Source organism: Platalea leucorodia, assembly GCF_965183815.1.
Source record: "Platalea leucorodia genome assembly, chromosome: 6".
In the NCBI taxonomy this organism is placed as follows: Eukaryota; Metazoa; Chordata; class Aves; order Pelecaniformes; family Threskiornithidae; genus Platalea; species Platalea leucorodia.
This window is the reverse complement of record NC_138828.1, coordinates 80,267,639-80,284,336: the sequence shown is the minus strand read 5'-3', so window position 1 is coordinate 80,284,336 and position 16,698 is coordinate 80,267,639. Positions and strand designations below refer to the sequence as shown.

Below are 16,698 nucleotides of genomic sequence, written 5' to 3'. Positions count from 1 at the left end.
CCAGACGGCTGGGAGGCAGCAGGCTGCAGTGGCTGATCCTACCTTAGGCACGAGCATCATCAGTCTGAATCTCTACAGAAGTCATTGAGGCAAAATCCTTGAGGCACCATTAAGAACTGATAACGATAAATGAGCCCAAATTCTGGATTAGAACTGAATTTCTTCAGAAATCTTTTTTTTCCGCTTCATTTTGCTGCAGATGCTGAACACCGTCTCTTTACCCAAGAGGGTCCTGATGACATCACATCCTCTCCAAAGAGCGGCGCAGCCTCCTAAGTCAAGCGAGAAAGATCATCTCTGCTCCTCTGCACCATCCCCAAGGACGGCCACCCCTAGGAGAAGATGTCTGGGTCTCCTGCACTGCTCCTGCTCGCTCTGGGGCTCTGTGAGTATGGACACAGGGTTGTGCATCACCTTCACCGGGAGGGGCAAGGAAACCCCTTCCACTGAATCCAAGAAGTTGGGCTAGATAGTTGAAGGGAAAATAAAAAGCAAACCAAAAAGGCTGACTTTGAGGTTTGCTCAGTAATTGTGGAGGTAAAGGCGGCATCACCTCAGCCAACACTGGGCAGCCAGAGGGGTGGCTGCAGCATCATATGCACTGGGAAGGGAGCCCGGTTGGAGAAGTGGTTCTGGAGGGGAGAGGGAAGGGGAGAAGAAGGTGATTTGGCAGTCAGCGTTTTTAGAGAGTCACTTCAGATAAGCTGGGAAGGGGTACCATCCCCAGAAGGCAGCTGAAAGGCTTTTCTGAAGGGCAGCACACATCTTTAAAGCCCGGTGGCTAATTGCTGAGCGCCCTTCACGCATGATCCCAGCAAGGACTCCAATGAAACCTTCAGGTCATCCAGACAGCACAGTTATCCTTTGCATTTGACCTCGTACCCCATGGACAGGGAACAAGGTTTGCCCAGAGGGGACGTGGCTCTTCCCAAGAGGTTCCCATGAGGATTTCTCTCCCGCAGGCTGCCCTGGGATCTGGGGCCAGAGGTACACGATGACGGCCAGGTTTCGTGACAGCAGCATCACGCACCCCCGGGTGGGACAGCGGCTGGAGCTGGAGTGTCTGGCCACCAAGGATGACAGTGGTGTATTCTGGGTCCGCCTGGACAAGGATGGGACCCTTCACTTCATCGTCTTCATTTCCTACCTTTCCCGGAGTACCTTTGAGGGCAGCGCGAAGACATCCATACGCTTTGAGGCGAACAAAGACGGCAAGGTCTACCGGCTGGTAGTGAAGTCTTTCACATCACAGGATGAGGGGAACTATTTCTGCCTCATGAACAGCAACCAAATGCTGTACTTCAGCCCTGGCCAGCCTGCCTTCTTCCCAGGTCAGCAACACCTCCACTCAACTTTGCTTAGCTCTGCCAAAATGTCCAGCACCCCCTGCCTATGCCTTTTTTAATCAGTTGCCTCTCCAGAAAACCCATTTCCCTGCTCGCTTGCACAAGGCATCTTGTGGCCAATACACCCGTCCTCCTGCCAGAGGCTCCCTGCTTGCCATTTCTTCTCATGGTATCACCCCTGCCCAAGGCAAAGATTAACGGGCGGACCTGGCATCACCTCCCCATCCCCACTCCTTCATCTCATTTGTGGCTCTGAAGTGAATAGACTAAAGCAAAGTCCACCACCACCCTTCCTTCCTCACCCCACATAGGTCCCAAAAGTCCTACCAGCCTCAGGGTACTCAGGCTTTGTGACGGTGGTGGCAGAAAGCAAGAAATAACGAGCCTGCAGCTCCTTATTGGGTCTTGGGAGACCCTCCTTGGGGGAGTCATTATCCAAAATGGGACCCATGAAGTCCCCTCGGACCCGAGCCCTACACTGGCCACAGGAGCAGCCATGCCATGGCAGGGGTAGGAGAGCAGAAGGGCAGGAGAGAGCTATTTTATTTTATTTCCCTGTATGCTGTATTCATCCATTTTCACTTATAGTTACCACCACAGCAGCACCCACCACACCAGCACCCACCATCCAGCATGGCATCACCGAAAAGGACCCCTGCCTGAAGACCCCGGATCCAGGTAGCCCATCTGCAGGTAGGGAGAGGGGAAGATCCGAGGGGGATCCTGCAGGCATTTTGGGATGGAAGGGGGAGGGAAAATCCGTAGAACTTTGTAAGAGTTGGATACCTGGGTATGTGTAGCTGGGAGGGTTAAACCTCAAAAATGATCAGAGAGCTGGAGCACGTCTGCTGTGAGGACAGGCTGAGAGACCTGGGTTTGTTCAGCCTGGAGAAGAGAAGGCTGCAGGAAGACCTTATTGCAGCCTTTCAGTACTTAAAGGGGGCTTATAAGAAAGATGGGGACAGACTTTTTAGCAGGGCCTGTTGCAACAGGACAAGGGGTAATGGTTTTAAACTAAAAGAGGGTAGATTCAGACTGGATATAAGGAAGAAATTGTTTACAATGAGGGTGGTGAAACACTGGCACAGGTTGCCCAGAGAGGTGGTAGATGCCCCATCCCTGGAAACCCTCAAGGCCAGGCTGGACGGGGCTCTGAGCAACCTGATCTGGTTGTAGATGTCCCTGCCCATTGCAGGGGGGATGGACTGGATGGCCTTTAAAGGTCCCTTCCATCCCAAAGCATTCTGTGATTCTGTGATGAACATTTTCATCCCACTTAGGACAGGTTAAGGATGACTTAAAAAGCACAAGCATGTCTCCTGGCTGGGCACACTGGGAAGAGGTGGAGGGAGGTCAGAGCGTTGGGGGCCAGTGCAGGTTTTAGCCTCGGCAGGAGACACGAGAAAACTTTTGGCTACGCGTCCTCCCTCAGGTCCCCAGGAAAACACTGAGAGCAGCAGCACTAATGAACGCTCCCCTCTGGGGATGACACCCGTGCTGTGCCTGTGGGCATCCCTGGTGCCCACTTGTGCCTTTGGGGGCCAGGGGAAGCCCTCCGCCTCACCGCACGCCAGGCGGGTCCCTTGGCTCCAGCAGAGCTGCCCGTGACACCAGCCCTGGTGGACTTTTCCTCTTCTCTATTCCTGCAGAGACCAGCAAGGAGAAAGAACTGGATTTCTTCTGTGACATCTTCATCTGGGTTCCCTTGGCAGGCGCCTGCCTCCTGCTCCTCATTGCCCTGGTGGTCACCGTCGCGCTGTGTCAACGTAAGGCTCACCCGTAACCCCCTGTAGATATTCCTCTAGCCCAAAACCGCAGCCCTGTCCTTCAGGGGAATGGATCTTCTAGCTATCCCCTTTACGTAGGCATCAGATAACCAGGACACAGCCAACCCAAGAGAAGGACCACTGTTAAAAAAAAAAAAAAAAAATCAGCATCTATATTTTCCGCATCAGTAGGCTTAGCCTGAGAAATAATTATAAATTTCTACACTACAAGGAAGAAAAACAGATTATAAATAGAGAAAAACTTACTCTATCAAACTATATTGCCTCTACTGTCCTTAAATTGGTGTATCAGGGGGTAAAAGTACCAGAACCTGAAACACTTTGACAAAATAGGATAAACGTGCTCCAGCACGGGGCTTGCAAATTCAAATGCCAAAACTCCCATTAGCAGCTTGAGCTGTAACCAACCAAGCAACTTAATTACACAGGTTCAGAGGCGGCTACGGTTAAAGCAGTAATGCAAAATCTCTGGGTAGGCAAAAGCCCTTTGGTGAAATTTCATGTTTGAAATGTCTTTAAATTACCCTGAGCAAGCAGTGAGTGCAAGTGTGTTTAACTCAATTTAATGCTCACTGAAATCAGTTTAACTTTCCTTCAGGGAGTTTCCCGGTACCCCCAGAAGTTACACTGATTTCATTAAACTGGCTCAGCTTGTTTCCCTGGGACACCAAAGCATTTGGCTGCTGAATTAATCTAGCTAGATCCTCACTGGCCCTGCAGCCGGGAGCTGATGTGAGACGAATTTGCCAGCTGGCCCAGTTTAAAAAAAAAAAAAAAAACAAAAAAACAAAAAACAATTTTTCAGCATCCTTCAGCCCTGACAAATACTAATCACCACAGTGTGCAGCGATAGGAAGGAATAAATGAAAACACCACTGATGAACCACAGCTAAAAAAGTCATTCTTCTCGAGGGAAATAGCTGACGATGCAGCAGAGCACCTGGAGTTGGTCCAAATTCCCTCCGAGGTCACCAGGAGCACGAGGATTCCCTGGTGACCTGCGGCATCTATTAACCCACAAACGCCACTCAGTGATTTATTTCTGCTTGTTAATGCTGATGTGAATGATCAGTGAAAAGCCATTATCTGCAATTAATTTCTACAGCAGGCAGCCCAAACTCTCAAGGACAGGTTTTTACCTTGTGCTAAAATCAATGGCCCGACATTGTATTTCACCGAATACATAACGACAGAGATGCTAAAATGGGGAAGAGGATCGTTCAACTTGGTTGCATGCTGCGTGGCATCCTTGCCGCTCATCTGTTGTAGAAATTAATTGCTGCCAACGGATTCTCAGCAACGTGCCAAAGTCGCTGGAGACAGCAAACAAAAAAATAATTCTCCGTTGGTGTTCCCGGGCTGACCCTGCTACTGTTACTCACATGAAAAATTAATTCATGAAAATACTTAAGTGGGCTGCCAGGGAAACTTGAGCTGCTGCAGTTGTGCGGCTTTCCTCAAAAATAAGCTTGGTTTATCTGTTGTTAGTCTTAAAGATAACAAGCTGCCAGGGAATGCCAGCCCTACCTTGCTGCAGCGTTTCTTTACTGAGCTGTGACTCGGTATCTTTGAGCTAAAACATTTTCTTTTTTATTTTAGAAACCAGAAGACGAAGATGCAGATGTAAAAGGTTAGTAAGCTAAAGGGGTTGATATTTTTCTCTTAAACTCAGCAGCAGCTCACCCTCAAGCGATAAAGCAGGCAGGTGCCAAAAAGCCATCTAAAAATTCTTCATCCGATATATGGTGGAGAGGAGGGGAGTGCGTAATGAATTAAGGGGAAAACAGAGAGATAAGGTTCTCTTCTCCGGCATTTGTTGTTTTAATATTAAGTAATTCAAATCACTGACACTGCAGGAGGTACTAAACAGAAAGACGGGAGGTCTTTGCGGCAGCCTAAAAACTTTGCGCATCACTTGATGCTTACAATTAACATCACATCTGTGTGCTCCCAATGCACTACTCCAACTCGAGCCTGGGGGTGACCGTATTTCATCCCTTCCCCTCCCCAAACTGTTCCTTTGATTTCATGACTGGACCTTCAGGTTGTGCCCACGGATTAGATGCAAGTTATTGCATCCCAGATCCCCCTCTGCACAATTTTGGACCAACATCACCACGGCTTTATGCCTCTTTTTCCCCAACAGGCGCTAAGGAACAGCAGCAGAGAGGCTGATGCAGCCCTCGATGACTTTCCTGAAAAACAGCAATGCAGATACGTATAGCTTTACAGTTAACCTGTTTTCTAGGGCAGACAGGAATCCTTTTTTTATGCTTTCCCTGCTGCCTCCCCAACCCACCCATCATCCTGAGTCACCAGGAAAACACTATCAGAATTAGAATTGCAATTTGCCTGTTTGGAAGAAGAAATCCTTTTGCCCGCGAGTAACGCGCATTTTGCTTCTGCAAATTGACCTCCCTGCCACGGCTTCTTCACCTCGGCTGCTCCGCAGAAACCCACTTCTGCAGTTTTGCAGGCCTTGTGCGGAGGGTGCACCCTGGGGCTGGCGGCAAGAGAGCACTCGAGCACCGAAATCCCCGCTACCGCTCCGGCCAGGCCAGCGCTGGGCCGGCGCTTGCAAAAGCTGGGTTGCAAGAAAGTCTGGAACAGTATTGTCACGCTTCTGGAGCCTTTTTCTTTGCAAATTGAGCATCTTTTAAATCAGATAAGTTCAAATTCCTTGTTATACATGCATGGGTTTTATCATAAAAAAGTTAATAGTTTTTTAGTCGTCCAAATTAATATGATCATTCAGAAAGAAACGGTGACTAGGAAACACCGCTCTCCCCCTACATTAACAGAAAATGGATCCCTACAATTTGGGTTTTTTAAAGGCAGAATGCATTGGAAATCAGTGCCTGAATAATAACAACATTGAAGGGAAGAGGCACTGAGCGGCAATGCCTTCTGCCCTTCGGGCGCAATCTTTCTCTGGGTATGCCAGAAGGCAGCCCCCCCTACAGACCTGCTTTTTCTTTTACCCGCCTGAAAAAGGGAAGAGCCTGTCATTTTTACGATGGATATTTATTATATCCAGCACTCTTCTGATCCTCGCCCGGCTTTCCAACAGCTAAACGATAACGAAGAGCTCTTCTTGCAGCCTTGTTTAGGAAGATGCTTGCATTCTTCACTTATCTCAATCCCTGCTGCCAGCCCTGTGCAAAAATGTTCTGCCCCTAAGGGGGAAAAAACATGCTGCAGAGCTCTTCAATCTTGCACCGATGGAGAAGCTGGGTTACAAGTGCCTCAGGAACTCCTCTCATCAAGGACAGCTTTCCTTAGGCAGCGCTAACATGAGAGAGTCCTGGTTTAAGCAGTCGTAGCATATTTAAGCTCGTATTTAGAGAGGAAATTCCTGCCGCTGTGAGCTGTTCCCACTTACTGAAATGAAGGTCTTTGGGAGTTAATAGTGCAATTCACTCCATTAAAGAGCGCCTCAGGATCTGGCCTGGGATTCTTGCTGGCAGCTGAACGATTCATTTTCCACCACAAATTAATCTTCAGTGAAAACAGGTGCCAAATCTCCAACTCATTAAATCAGCATAGAACTATCAATTGCTGGAGACCAGTAATTTCTGTCATTTTGGGAACATGCTGGTAGTGTAGAAAGCCTCCTTTTAAACTCCTCTGCAGGAAACTGGTTTGCAACAAGAAAAAGTCCTTATGAATTGATAGCAGCTTCCCCAACTCCAAAAAAGCCCTGAGCTCTTCATTCTTTATTCATTTCTGAATGTGGAGAAAGGCTTGATGAGAGGACAGGAGCGTGCAGAAGTCAGCGGCAAATTTAAAAAAGCCCCTTTTTTTTTTTTTTTAATTAGTGTGACAATTCACTAGCGGTGTATCTTAAGTCCTTCTACTGGCTGTCACTAGTTGACATGTTGGCAGATCCTTCACTAGCACGAAGAGGATTTAGGAACACTTTGCCGCCTGCTCTTGGAGGTCCCCGGCTGCAGACCAAAGGCTAAACGAGCTGATCCGCAGCCAGACATTAATTGTCGTCGCCTTCCTTTCCCATCAAAGTAAATCAAACCCTTTTCTCTCTCTCTAGGCCTGCGAATGAGAAGCCCAATGTGAAGCCCAGCATGCCAAACCGGCACGTGTAGCCATCTGCACCCTCTGGCTTCCGGAGCGGCTTTGGGAGCTGCCACCGCGTAAGCCCGTCGCCTACGTCCTCTATAACGCTACGACTCCTCGTGCACTCTGCCTCCGCAAATTTGAAAGGCCAAGATGGAGCAGACACACGGACAGCAAGCAGGCGCTGTTTGTGACCTGCACGCTCAAGCACAGCTCCTTCCAAAACCTGAGTTTTTTCACATTAACTCCCAAGGCCAAACGCCACCGCCGTTCCCAGCGAGAGAGCCTGGTGGCTCGGGCAGAAGGAACAGGTCAATCCCGATGCTGACCTGTATCAGTGATAAGCTGATGAGAAATAAGGATATTAGCCAGATCTCTCCTCAAGAGCCTGTAATAATTCTTTCTAAAATGCGGCTAGAAGGTGAATTTGCTACAAGATTACTTAGAAATAAAAGCCTTCACTTAACACACCTGCTTTTCACGGTGCCACGAATCTCCTGGGAGTTTTACCGTTTCATCTAACGCAACACAAGGCTGCACTGAGAAGGTAAATATTGATTAAAGGGCCTCACTTTTTAAGTTTTTACAACCCTGGGGGCTAAGGTTTACTGTTTCCTTCTTGCTATCCTTGTTCTGCTGCTAGCCCCCCTTCCACTGATTTCAGCAGTTTGCCTGGGCAAGGAAGGTGGGATTTTCTTTCTTTCTGGAAGAAATGGTTGTGTGATTAAAAAAAAAAAAAAAAAAAAAGTCTTTGTCACTTGCTTTAGCTAAGCAGGACTTTTAGCATACCTTCTTGGGCCATGTTGATTGACTACAATGAGATCTATTTTTTCTATTTTTATGTAAATATTTCCTTACTACACAGGCAAATCAAGAACTAAAAAAAAAAAAAAATAAAACAATGTTTCTAGTTAGACTCTCTAATGTTTATTTCTTTATTCCTTTCCTAGCCTCAGAAAAGCTAAAATCCTTTGTGAAGATAATAAACGAGGGTTTGAGGAAGTCTTGGGTATGGGAAAAGGCAGTGATTTACACAGCAGCCTGAGCTTTAGGATGCCAGAGTTCAGCTTCCAGCTTACCACTGCCTAAAACGGCCTAAAATTATTTTCCCAGGGACTTGCAAGAGGGTCCCCGTAACGCTCCCCCATCCCAGGGGGGCTCTGGAAGTGCGCAGGTATTCTTGCCAAGGGGCTGATAAAAACCTGGGGCGGGGCGGGGGGAAGAATGAGAGAAACCCTTTGCTAGCCTCCTCCTCTTCAAACAAGCTGGGAAGGAGAGAAATTCAGAGAGAAACAAAGTTCTTCCAAACTTAGATTTTTGTAATAATAATAAAAAAAATAATTAGGGACTAGATAAGTGTATCTAAACAATAGCAGGCAAACACGGAATGACAGCTACATGTATCTATGAATACTATGAAGAAAAAATTAACAGAAAAGCCTTGACATGGAAATGCCTACGAATTCACAGACGTTAAGAAGCGCTGAGAGAGATGCAGTCTGTTAAGGGCGGCCTCGTCGCAGCCCCAGGCGCGGAGCCGGGGAGAGGCGAGGCTCCCAGCACACCTGCGGCGCCGGGCTCGGCCTCCGCGCCGACCTGCAGCTGCAGTCTGACAACAGCACGAAGCAGATCTACTCACCAACCTGCTTCTAGGCAGACTAGGTCAAAGCTTTAGCCCGGTTTTAATACATTATGGTTACCTAAACCAGTCTGGTCTCATCCTACGGTCAGCTCTAACCACGCAGGTGAAAAGCGCATACCTTCTCTCTCTCTCCTGTGAGCGTCAATTTTATTATCAGCTCACCCTGGAGTCTCTTGTTGACTTAGTTTGAGCTAGAAGTTTTCACTTACAAAGCCTTAATTCATAAAGCGTTTCTGCAAAATAGCTTACAAGAGGTAGGAACACCACTGCCTCACTGGCAGCACCCTCTGCAGCCGTGTCCTCCTTGTTCTCAATCATTTTCCCCTGGGTTTTCACCTTATACTGGAGCTGTGGTCTGTATCGTGCCACGTCCCCGTAACCCAGGCTGTCCGGCAGCGCTCCTCCTGACCCAGCACTATCCCCCGAACCTAAATCCTCTTCCAGCAACTTAGCTTCTCTCCCCATTGCCAGCAGCCTTCCCCTCCCACTCCGGCTCTTTTAAATGGTTTTGCAGAAAGCAGGTGAAGCGATCTGACTGCCTGCATCTATGGATGTTTGCCCACAAAAGGCCACATGGGAAGCATTTCCTTGAAAACACATTTTCTCCAGCTCAGTAGTTGAATGTGGTACGTGACACACACCAAGATTAAATGTATAGGATCAACATTGAACGGAAAACCCAGCAGAAGCATTTTTCTGTATTTTACTCCCTGTAAGCTATGCTGTTCTTTCAAATGAAATCATTATTTCATGATGCACAGGTTAAATATTTATTGCTAGTTCTATTGCTAGGAGAGCCTGCAGAGGCAATCCTGTAGTGAAAAACAGGATACGGGTATTTAAAATCAAAAAGCATTTCAGCAAGATGAACACACGTACAACAAATTCCTCACTACAGAAACCGAATGGAATCCTAATGCAGGACAAACAGAGCAAAATAATACAAAGCAATGTAAAATACATATATTTGGGCATTACTAACTACTGACATCGCTGTTAGCGATGCTCCGCTGTGCCGTGCCGCGCTAAGACCCTGCTCCTGCAGTGAGATCAATACAGCCAACGCGCTCCTGACGCCACAGATGAAGGCAGCGAAGAACTGGAAGCAGTATATCTTTGGGGGTTTTTTGGTTTTGTTTTTTTTTGTTTTTTTTTTGTTTTTTTTAATTAGTCTTCATTTGCACAGGAAATCAACGTCTAGAAAAAAAAATTACAACACTGACAGTTGTAATCACCCCCCTGAACACAGCAGAAAGTCCCCCGCACGATGGGGGCTGCCGCCTTTCGGCCCGTCCCTCGGAACCACGGAACATCACCCGTCTCTTCTAACGCCCAACTCGGGCGGCTCTGGGACGCCTCCCCTCTCCCTCCGCGCACGCTTCGCGCCGAGCCTCCCGCCCGCGCCCCGGCTGCGCCCTGCTCGGCACAGCCCTCGGCACCCAGCTACGGCAAACCCAGACAAACACCGGCCATCGCACCGGCCCGCGGCGACCAGCATCTACTGGCTGAAGCTCCGGTTGCGCAGCCAGGTGACTTAAAAGAAACTAAAAATGAAATCTCATCTTTGAAGATAACTGGAGCTTTCATTCATAAATTCATGAATCCGGCAAGCTCCCAGCCGCTTCGGCGCTGCAAAGAAAGGGCTTTCCTTGCCCCAGCACTGCCTATGCAACACATTCCCTCTTTAGAGGCTATGTTTCACAGACAAAGAAAGCCCAGTTTACGGACACATTACGAATTCTGTGGCCTGCCAACGTCTGGACAACGCCGTCACAGCTGTAAGCTACGAGGGCACGGCTTTTTACTGGGTATAATCAAGCTATTAAAAATACATGACTGTTCAGTGAACTCTATTAGCAGCTTTCAGCTTTACTTGCTAACTATCAGCCAGGTGTCATCTTCGATTCTTTATCTTTGTTCCCGTCTTTGCATCCCTTTAAAACACAGATCTTGGTGGTCCCTGATTTTGGTTCTTAGATCTGTAGATGACCAAAGGGATGTGGCACCCAAACCGCATATAAAGTATCAGTAGAAATATTATCCCTCTGTACCAGTGTCACAGACACTATCAGTTCGCATAAACCTATTAAGGAATTAATTTTAAAAGCATATCCAGCTCTCCACCTGCAGACTTTCTGTGAGGTACGACAAGTACGTGTTCATGGACCGCTGCCCGTCCCGAGGTACCCAGGGGTAAAAGTTGTTCATCTGTCTCTTCTTACATTGGCTTCCCTATTCGTGAACCACTGTAATTTAAATGTTTTAGAAATACACCAAGTGCACCGGACTGGACTGAACTGCTGTGATTCAGCATTTGCTACCCAACCAGCAACATCACCCCTGCAGAGGGTCAGAAGGCTGAGGGAACCTGAAGAGGCAGCTTGGGGCACGCACCAGAATAAGGACTTACTATTCTTTAGTCGCTGCCCCAAGTTCCGTGTTGAATACCCCCAAAACGAGGACAGACAGACACATCCATGAGACGTTTGCTTCCAACCACCAGCGACTTCACCAAGGAAGCCTCGGGCAGCGGCGGCGAGGCAGCACAGCTCTCCAGAGCAGGACGGAGCTTCCTTCCCCAGCTCTTCCTTCCACGCCATCCCACGGTCGATTCATCTTCCAGTTCAGGCAGCTGTAGCCAGCACCCCGTTTCAGAATTAAACCTATAGCTCAAGAAGGTCTGTTAAGTTTTCCATTTACATGTAGAGGTGAGGAACAACAGTCTTTATAACCAGCTTAATAAGACCTGAATTTTCTTCACAAGACAAACCCCTACTGATAAGCTACTGATAGAAAGCAAAAACCAAACCACATCTTTTCCACCAAAACCTTAATAACTAGATGCAAATAACTGAGAGCAACTCCAGCCCTGCCGCAGAGGTGAATGACGAACACAGCATCAAGCAAGAAGGCAAGTAAATGCCTCTAGCAAATCAAACATGTTTGGAGCAAACCGGCTGGGTTTGCGGTTGAGTAGCAATGCCTGGGCAAGAAGCCTGGACTGCTGCTTGCACCGATGAAAAGGCAAGGACTGGCTGAGCGGGAGTCTAGAGAAGCAGCTCAAGGGTGCTTGCTCCTCCATGCAGGGTGCTGTTGTTGGACAGGCCCTACAGATCTGACAGCTTTTCGGTAATAGCGTGTGGAGGAGGTTCTAGGTTACACGGTGATGTGACTGCATGGGGTGCAGAGGCAAAGGCTGGGAGCTGTTATGGGTTAATACAAGGCAAACGAGTCTGAGAGCACAGAAAGGTTTGGGTGACCACCAGGGCAATGAGGAGCAGGAGGCAGGCGCCTGCCAAGGGAACCCAGATGAAGATGTCACAGAAGAAATCCAGTTCTTTCTCCTTGCTGGTCTCTGCAGGAATAGAGAAGAGGAAAAGTCCACCAGGGCTGGTGTCACGGGCAGCTCTGCTGGAGCCAAGGGACCCGCCTGGCGTGCGGTGAGGCGGAGGGCTTCCCCTGGCCCCCAAAGGCACAAGTGGGCACCAGGGATGCCCACAGGCACAGCACGGGTGTCATCCCCAGAGGGGAGCGTTCATTAGTGCTGCTGCTCTCAGTGTTTTCCTGGGGACCTGAGGGAGGACGCGTAGCCAAAAGTTTTCTCGTGTCTCCTGCCGAGGCTAAAACCTGCACTGGCCCCCAACGCTCTGCCCTCCCTCCACCTCTTCCCAGTGTGCCCAGCCAGGAGACATGCTTGTGCTTTTTAAGTCATCCTTAACCTGTCCTAAGTGGGATGAAAATGTTCATCACAGAATCACAGAATGCTTTGGGATGGAAGGGACCTTTAAAGGCCATCCAGTCCATCCCCCCTGCAATGGGCAGGGACATCTACAACCAGATCAGGTTGCTCAGAGCCCCGTCCAGCCTGGCCTTGAGGGTTTCCAGGGATGGGGCATCTACCAGATCTCTGGGCAACCTGTGCCAGTGTTTCACCACCCTCATTGTAAAACATTTCTTCCTTATATCCAGTCTGAATCTACCCTCTTTTAGTTTAAAACCATTACCCCTTGTCCTGTTGCTACAGGCCCTGCTAAAATGTCTGTCCCCATCTTTCTTATGAGCCCCGTTTGAGTACTGAAAGGCTGCAGTAAGGTCTCCCGCAGCCTTCTCTTCTCCAGGCTGAACAACCCCAGCTCTCTCAGCCTTTTGGTCCAGAAGGACTTTCAAAGAGAACTGGAAGGAGTAAATTTGTTCAGAGGCTGAGGGTTACCTAACTGCAGAGTTGCTCAAAACTAATAGTGGAGTAGCTCAGAACCCTCAGAAGCTGATGGGCTAAAGGCAAACAACCTAGGAGGTAACGCTTAATGGTGGAAAGAGTAAGAGCCGATTCACAATTTAAGCATCACCTCGACTAATAAAGAAAAAAGGGTACAGGATGGTCACCAAAAGCCCTGCAAAGCTGAGGGCAGCATCAGGTGCGCCCACAACACAGAGCATCCAGAACTTGTTGCCTTTGTTAGGCACCTGCTTCTCCCCGATCCGGTGCTTCACCTACTCCGAAAGATTTTCTGAGTGATAAAGGATTTTGATGCATTAAATAAGCTCCAGAAAAATAATACAGACAAGATGACCCCAAGAGCCAGTAACTGGACCGGTTAGTTGAAGTCACTTTGTCTGTCCAAGCCTGTATTTGACAGCTGACCCGTCACCGTGAGAGCACCTAAGCTCAAGCCAGGCTCCTCGGACGGACGCTATGGGACCCCCCGTGCAAGCACTTGGAAGCCACCCCATAGAAACCAGACCCTTGCTGCGGCATCTGCAGCATTCGAGACAGAAAAGCAGAGTAAGGTGAGGAAATAATTACAGAAATCTCTGGAAGAACAGTAAAGAGACAGTGAAATATGACCTTCCCGTAACCAGGTTTCTTCCTTCTGATTCATTTGAAATCAAATCTATTTGACATGCAGGGTCAGCGTGACCTATCCATCACTGGATTCCCATCCTGAGCTGTGCTGAATAAATTGAACACATCTTTTTGTCGTGGGAGACCTACCACATCTGCTTGTGCTCCACATTCTTGGAAACCTCTTGTGTAATTTAGGAACCCTGGAAAACACTGGAATTTACTCTCAGTTCTGAGCGGGGGGGGGGAATTGTCAGACAGAAGAGCTGTGTTTGTATATTTAGTTCCTCCCTCCACAAGCAAATGTCTCATGGATGATGCTTAAGCCTTGAACCGAGACACTATTTGCATCTTCCCCTTCCCTTTGTTTCTATAGCCAAAGCAAAGGAAAGCCCACGGCGATAACTTGGCACTTAGTAAGAAGGAAGAACCCAACAGCAGTGTCACTGAGGCTGAAAATAAACGTGAGGCAGAGGGAAGGCAGGAGAACGGGGGACATCCATTTCAGAGGCTGAGGTCAGGGAAGGCTTGCTCGCTGCAGCCCAGGTCACAGCACCCACCAGCCTCAGCACCGAGTCTCTGTTCCAGCCTGCACGGGAACCGGGCTGCCCGGCGACAGTCAAAATAACCCGCTAGAACGTGAAACCCTCTTCGTTCTGAAGTGGGATAGGAACTGGGCGATGTTACCAGGGCTTTCGCATTGGAATACACAGCTACAGCTGTCCTGTAAAAACTACAAGTCCGTGCGGTCTGAAAACACCCGCTCCTGCACGTAGGCCCAGCACGATTCCCTAAGAGCTTGGAGCAGGCTGTCAACAACTCCAGTTTCCATATTTCCCTATGGGACCGCTAATTTAATGCGAACATGAAGTCATAAAGGAATATGAAGTCCCTCTTCTCTCACATATATACGTTTTTGTAAACCACTCTTCCTTTATATATATTAGGGCTTGAATTAAATTCAGAATAGTAACGTAACACTACATTACAGCTTTACTCGCTACAGATCACTGCTGCCACTCATTTTTTTTTCCTCAAAGCGCCTTTCCCTACGCTGCAGCCTCCTGTTCACAAAAGGAAAAGTGCAAGAGTTGGGATGGATTAAGGAGCATGAATTTTCCCCCCCCCCAGAGACAAATCAGCCTCTGCAGCGATAAGCACAGAAACGAAAACAGCATTGTGCAGCAGGCAAACAAACCTTGCAAGGAAAAACCTAACCCACACTTACTGTGTTAAACCTGGCGAGTTCGCGCCGAGTAGTCATAAATAATGTCAACCTTAAATTTTAGCAGCAGCCATCCTGTAAAATGTTGAGAAGAAAGGATGAAAGCACCAGGATGGAGACAGGTCTGAGTTAATGGGGATCAGCAGCTCTAGCTCATTACTTCTAACACACGGCTTTCACTGCAGCTTCTACCCGCGTTAATTAACCTGACTTACAGATAGAAGACTGAAATCAATACTGTATTTCAATAGAGAAACACTGATTTTTAGCAGGGAAGATTGGTTGTTCAGCCATGTCTACTTGCAATGTGCAGTGCTGAAGTCACTGCAGGAAAAGACTATTTAATTCAGAAATACTTCACAGAGCAGCCGGTCATCGAGCGTACTAACGGGAGGTGAAGACACAAGCTTTGTGTTAATGACACTCCTAGTACTACAAAAATGATCAAAGCCTTTTTGATCTCAAAAGGTAACGTACTGTTTTCATTTCCTACTATTTGTTTTTAAGGTTTGATTATGTTTTATACCACAAGTCAGACTTGAAACCTCAGAAGAACATATCAGAATAGATTTCCTATTTAAGACATTTACAAAAATTAAAACTCGTTCTATTAATAGACATAGAACTAACACTACTAACAAGCTGCTGCTACAGAAATCGTATTTATAAACATCCATCACTTTTGGAGCACCTGTAAGCTAAACTAAACCTTTTCTATAAGCGTGGTCAAGAAAATCTTGGCTTCAGGCCCATCCACATTACTCACTGGTGCGCTTGGGGCCACAGAGCTGCCCTGCCGACATCTCGCAAAGGAGGGGGAAGCACCAGTTGCAAGCCCAAGGCAGTCTGCACAAGTGACGCAGTGATCTCGATACAGGTATTAATGTGCTGAGTCTCTTTATTCTCATTATGCAGCAGCCTCATCAAAAGGCACTTGCTGCACAAAGGACTGGTTAAAGGCTTCACGATCTGGTCCAAAAGCGTAATAGAGACAGACCTCAGATACCACCATAGCTTTAAAATCAAATACTTTTTTTTTTTTACTATGGATATTCCCAAACCCTGATAGAGAAAACGTATGCGTATCAGGTGCTAACTATATTTTAAGTACAAAAACCTCAGAGCATTACTCACTTTTCCCTGTGCAAGCACCTTCTCTAGTTACCAGAAGCATATCAGGCAGTAGGAGACAACCTGCATCACCTCAGAGGGCAAACTGGTTAGCTGTGACAACCCAAATGGCGCCTTTCACAAACGCCCAGCACAATATCCCATTACTGTGAGCACATAAGCATTCGATATTAAACTGCTAGCATCACCTGTTGGTGGAGCTTCAAAACTGCAAGCAACTATTTTTAAGTAAACACACAGCCAGCTAGGAAAAGAATTGCAATTATCCAGTGAAAACAGCTGAGTTTTTGAATTAGCTACGGATCTATAATATGCACTATTTAGAAGGGAAAACAGGACCACTCTGTATTAAAAACATTCTAATATGTAAGTTGAATTTGGACCCTATTGCCACTTAGTAACTGTGCCATTTTTGTACTCTAAGCAACTGCATTAGAGGCACTATCGACACTAACCAGCGTTCACACCGATGCCAAAATACCAGCAGTGTAACAGAGAGCTGCAGCGCTTACGCTTCAGGGTGGTTTTCTGGCTTTTGTTATTGGTTTTTTTTTTAAATACTTCATATGCCATTTCATATAAATCCAAAGCAATAAGCAATTCCACTCAAAAGAAAAGATTAAAAGCAATTTCAGCAAGACTAGGAAACC

The 16,698-nt window shown here is 47.5% G+C and overlaps 1 protein-coding gene across 2 annotated transcripts; it reads left to right on the top strand.

Moving 5' to 3' along the window:
- Nucleotides 1–277: 277 nt before the first annotated feature.
- Nucleotides 278–7,287, top strand: CD8A (CD8 subunit alpha). Of its 2 annotated transcripts, none has more exons than XM_082314973.1 (6): nucleotides 278–385; nucleotides 963–1,331; nucleotides 1,935–2,024; nucleotides 2,996–3,112; nucleotides 4,733–4,763; nucleotides 7,182–7,287. In XM_082314973.1, exons 1-6 carry the CDS (start codon nucleotides 343–345, stop codon nucleotides 7,234–7,236), a joined length of 705 nt encoding a protein of 234 aa, XP_082171099.1. In that variant the 5' UTR covers nucleotides 278–342; the 3' UTR covers nucleotides 7,237–7,287. The 2 variants fall into 2 exon arrangements, with proteins under 2 accessions (XP_082171099.1, XP_082171098.1); XM_082314972.1 differs by having other exon boundaries at nucleotides 1,935–2,039.
- Nucleotides 7,288–16,698: the final 9,411 nt, after the last annotated feature.

Excerpts from the sequence above, each read along its gene's own strand:
- CD8A (XM_082314972.1), top strand. The coding sequence starts at position 343 with ATGTCTGGGTCTCCTGCACTGCTCCTGCTCGCTCTGGGGCTCT. Across the intron at positions 2,040-2,995 it reads TCCAGGTAGCCCATCTGCAG|AGACCAGCAAGGAGAAAGAA; the intron begins GTAGGGAGAGGG and ends CTATTCCTGCAG. Across the intron at positions 4,764-7,181 it reads CGAAGATGCAGATGTAAAAG|GCCTGCGAATGAGAAGCCCA; the intron begins GTTAGTAAGCTA and ends CTCTCTCTCTAG.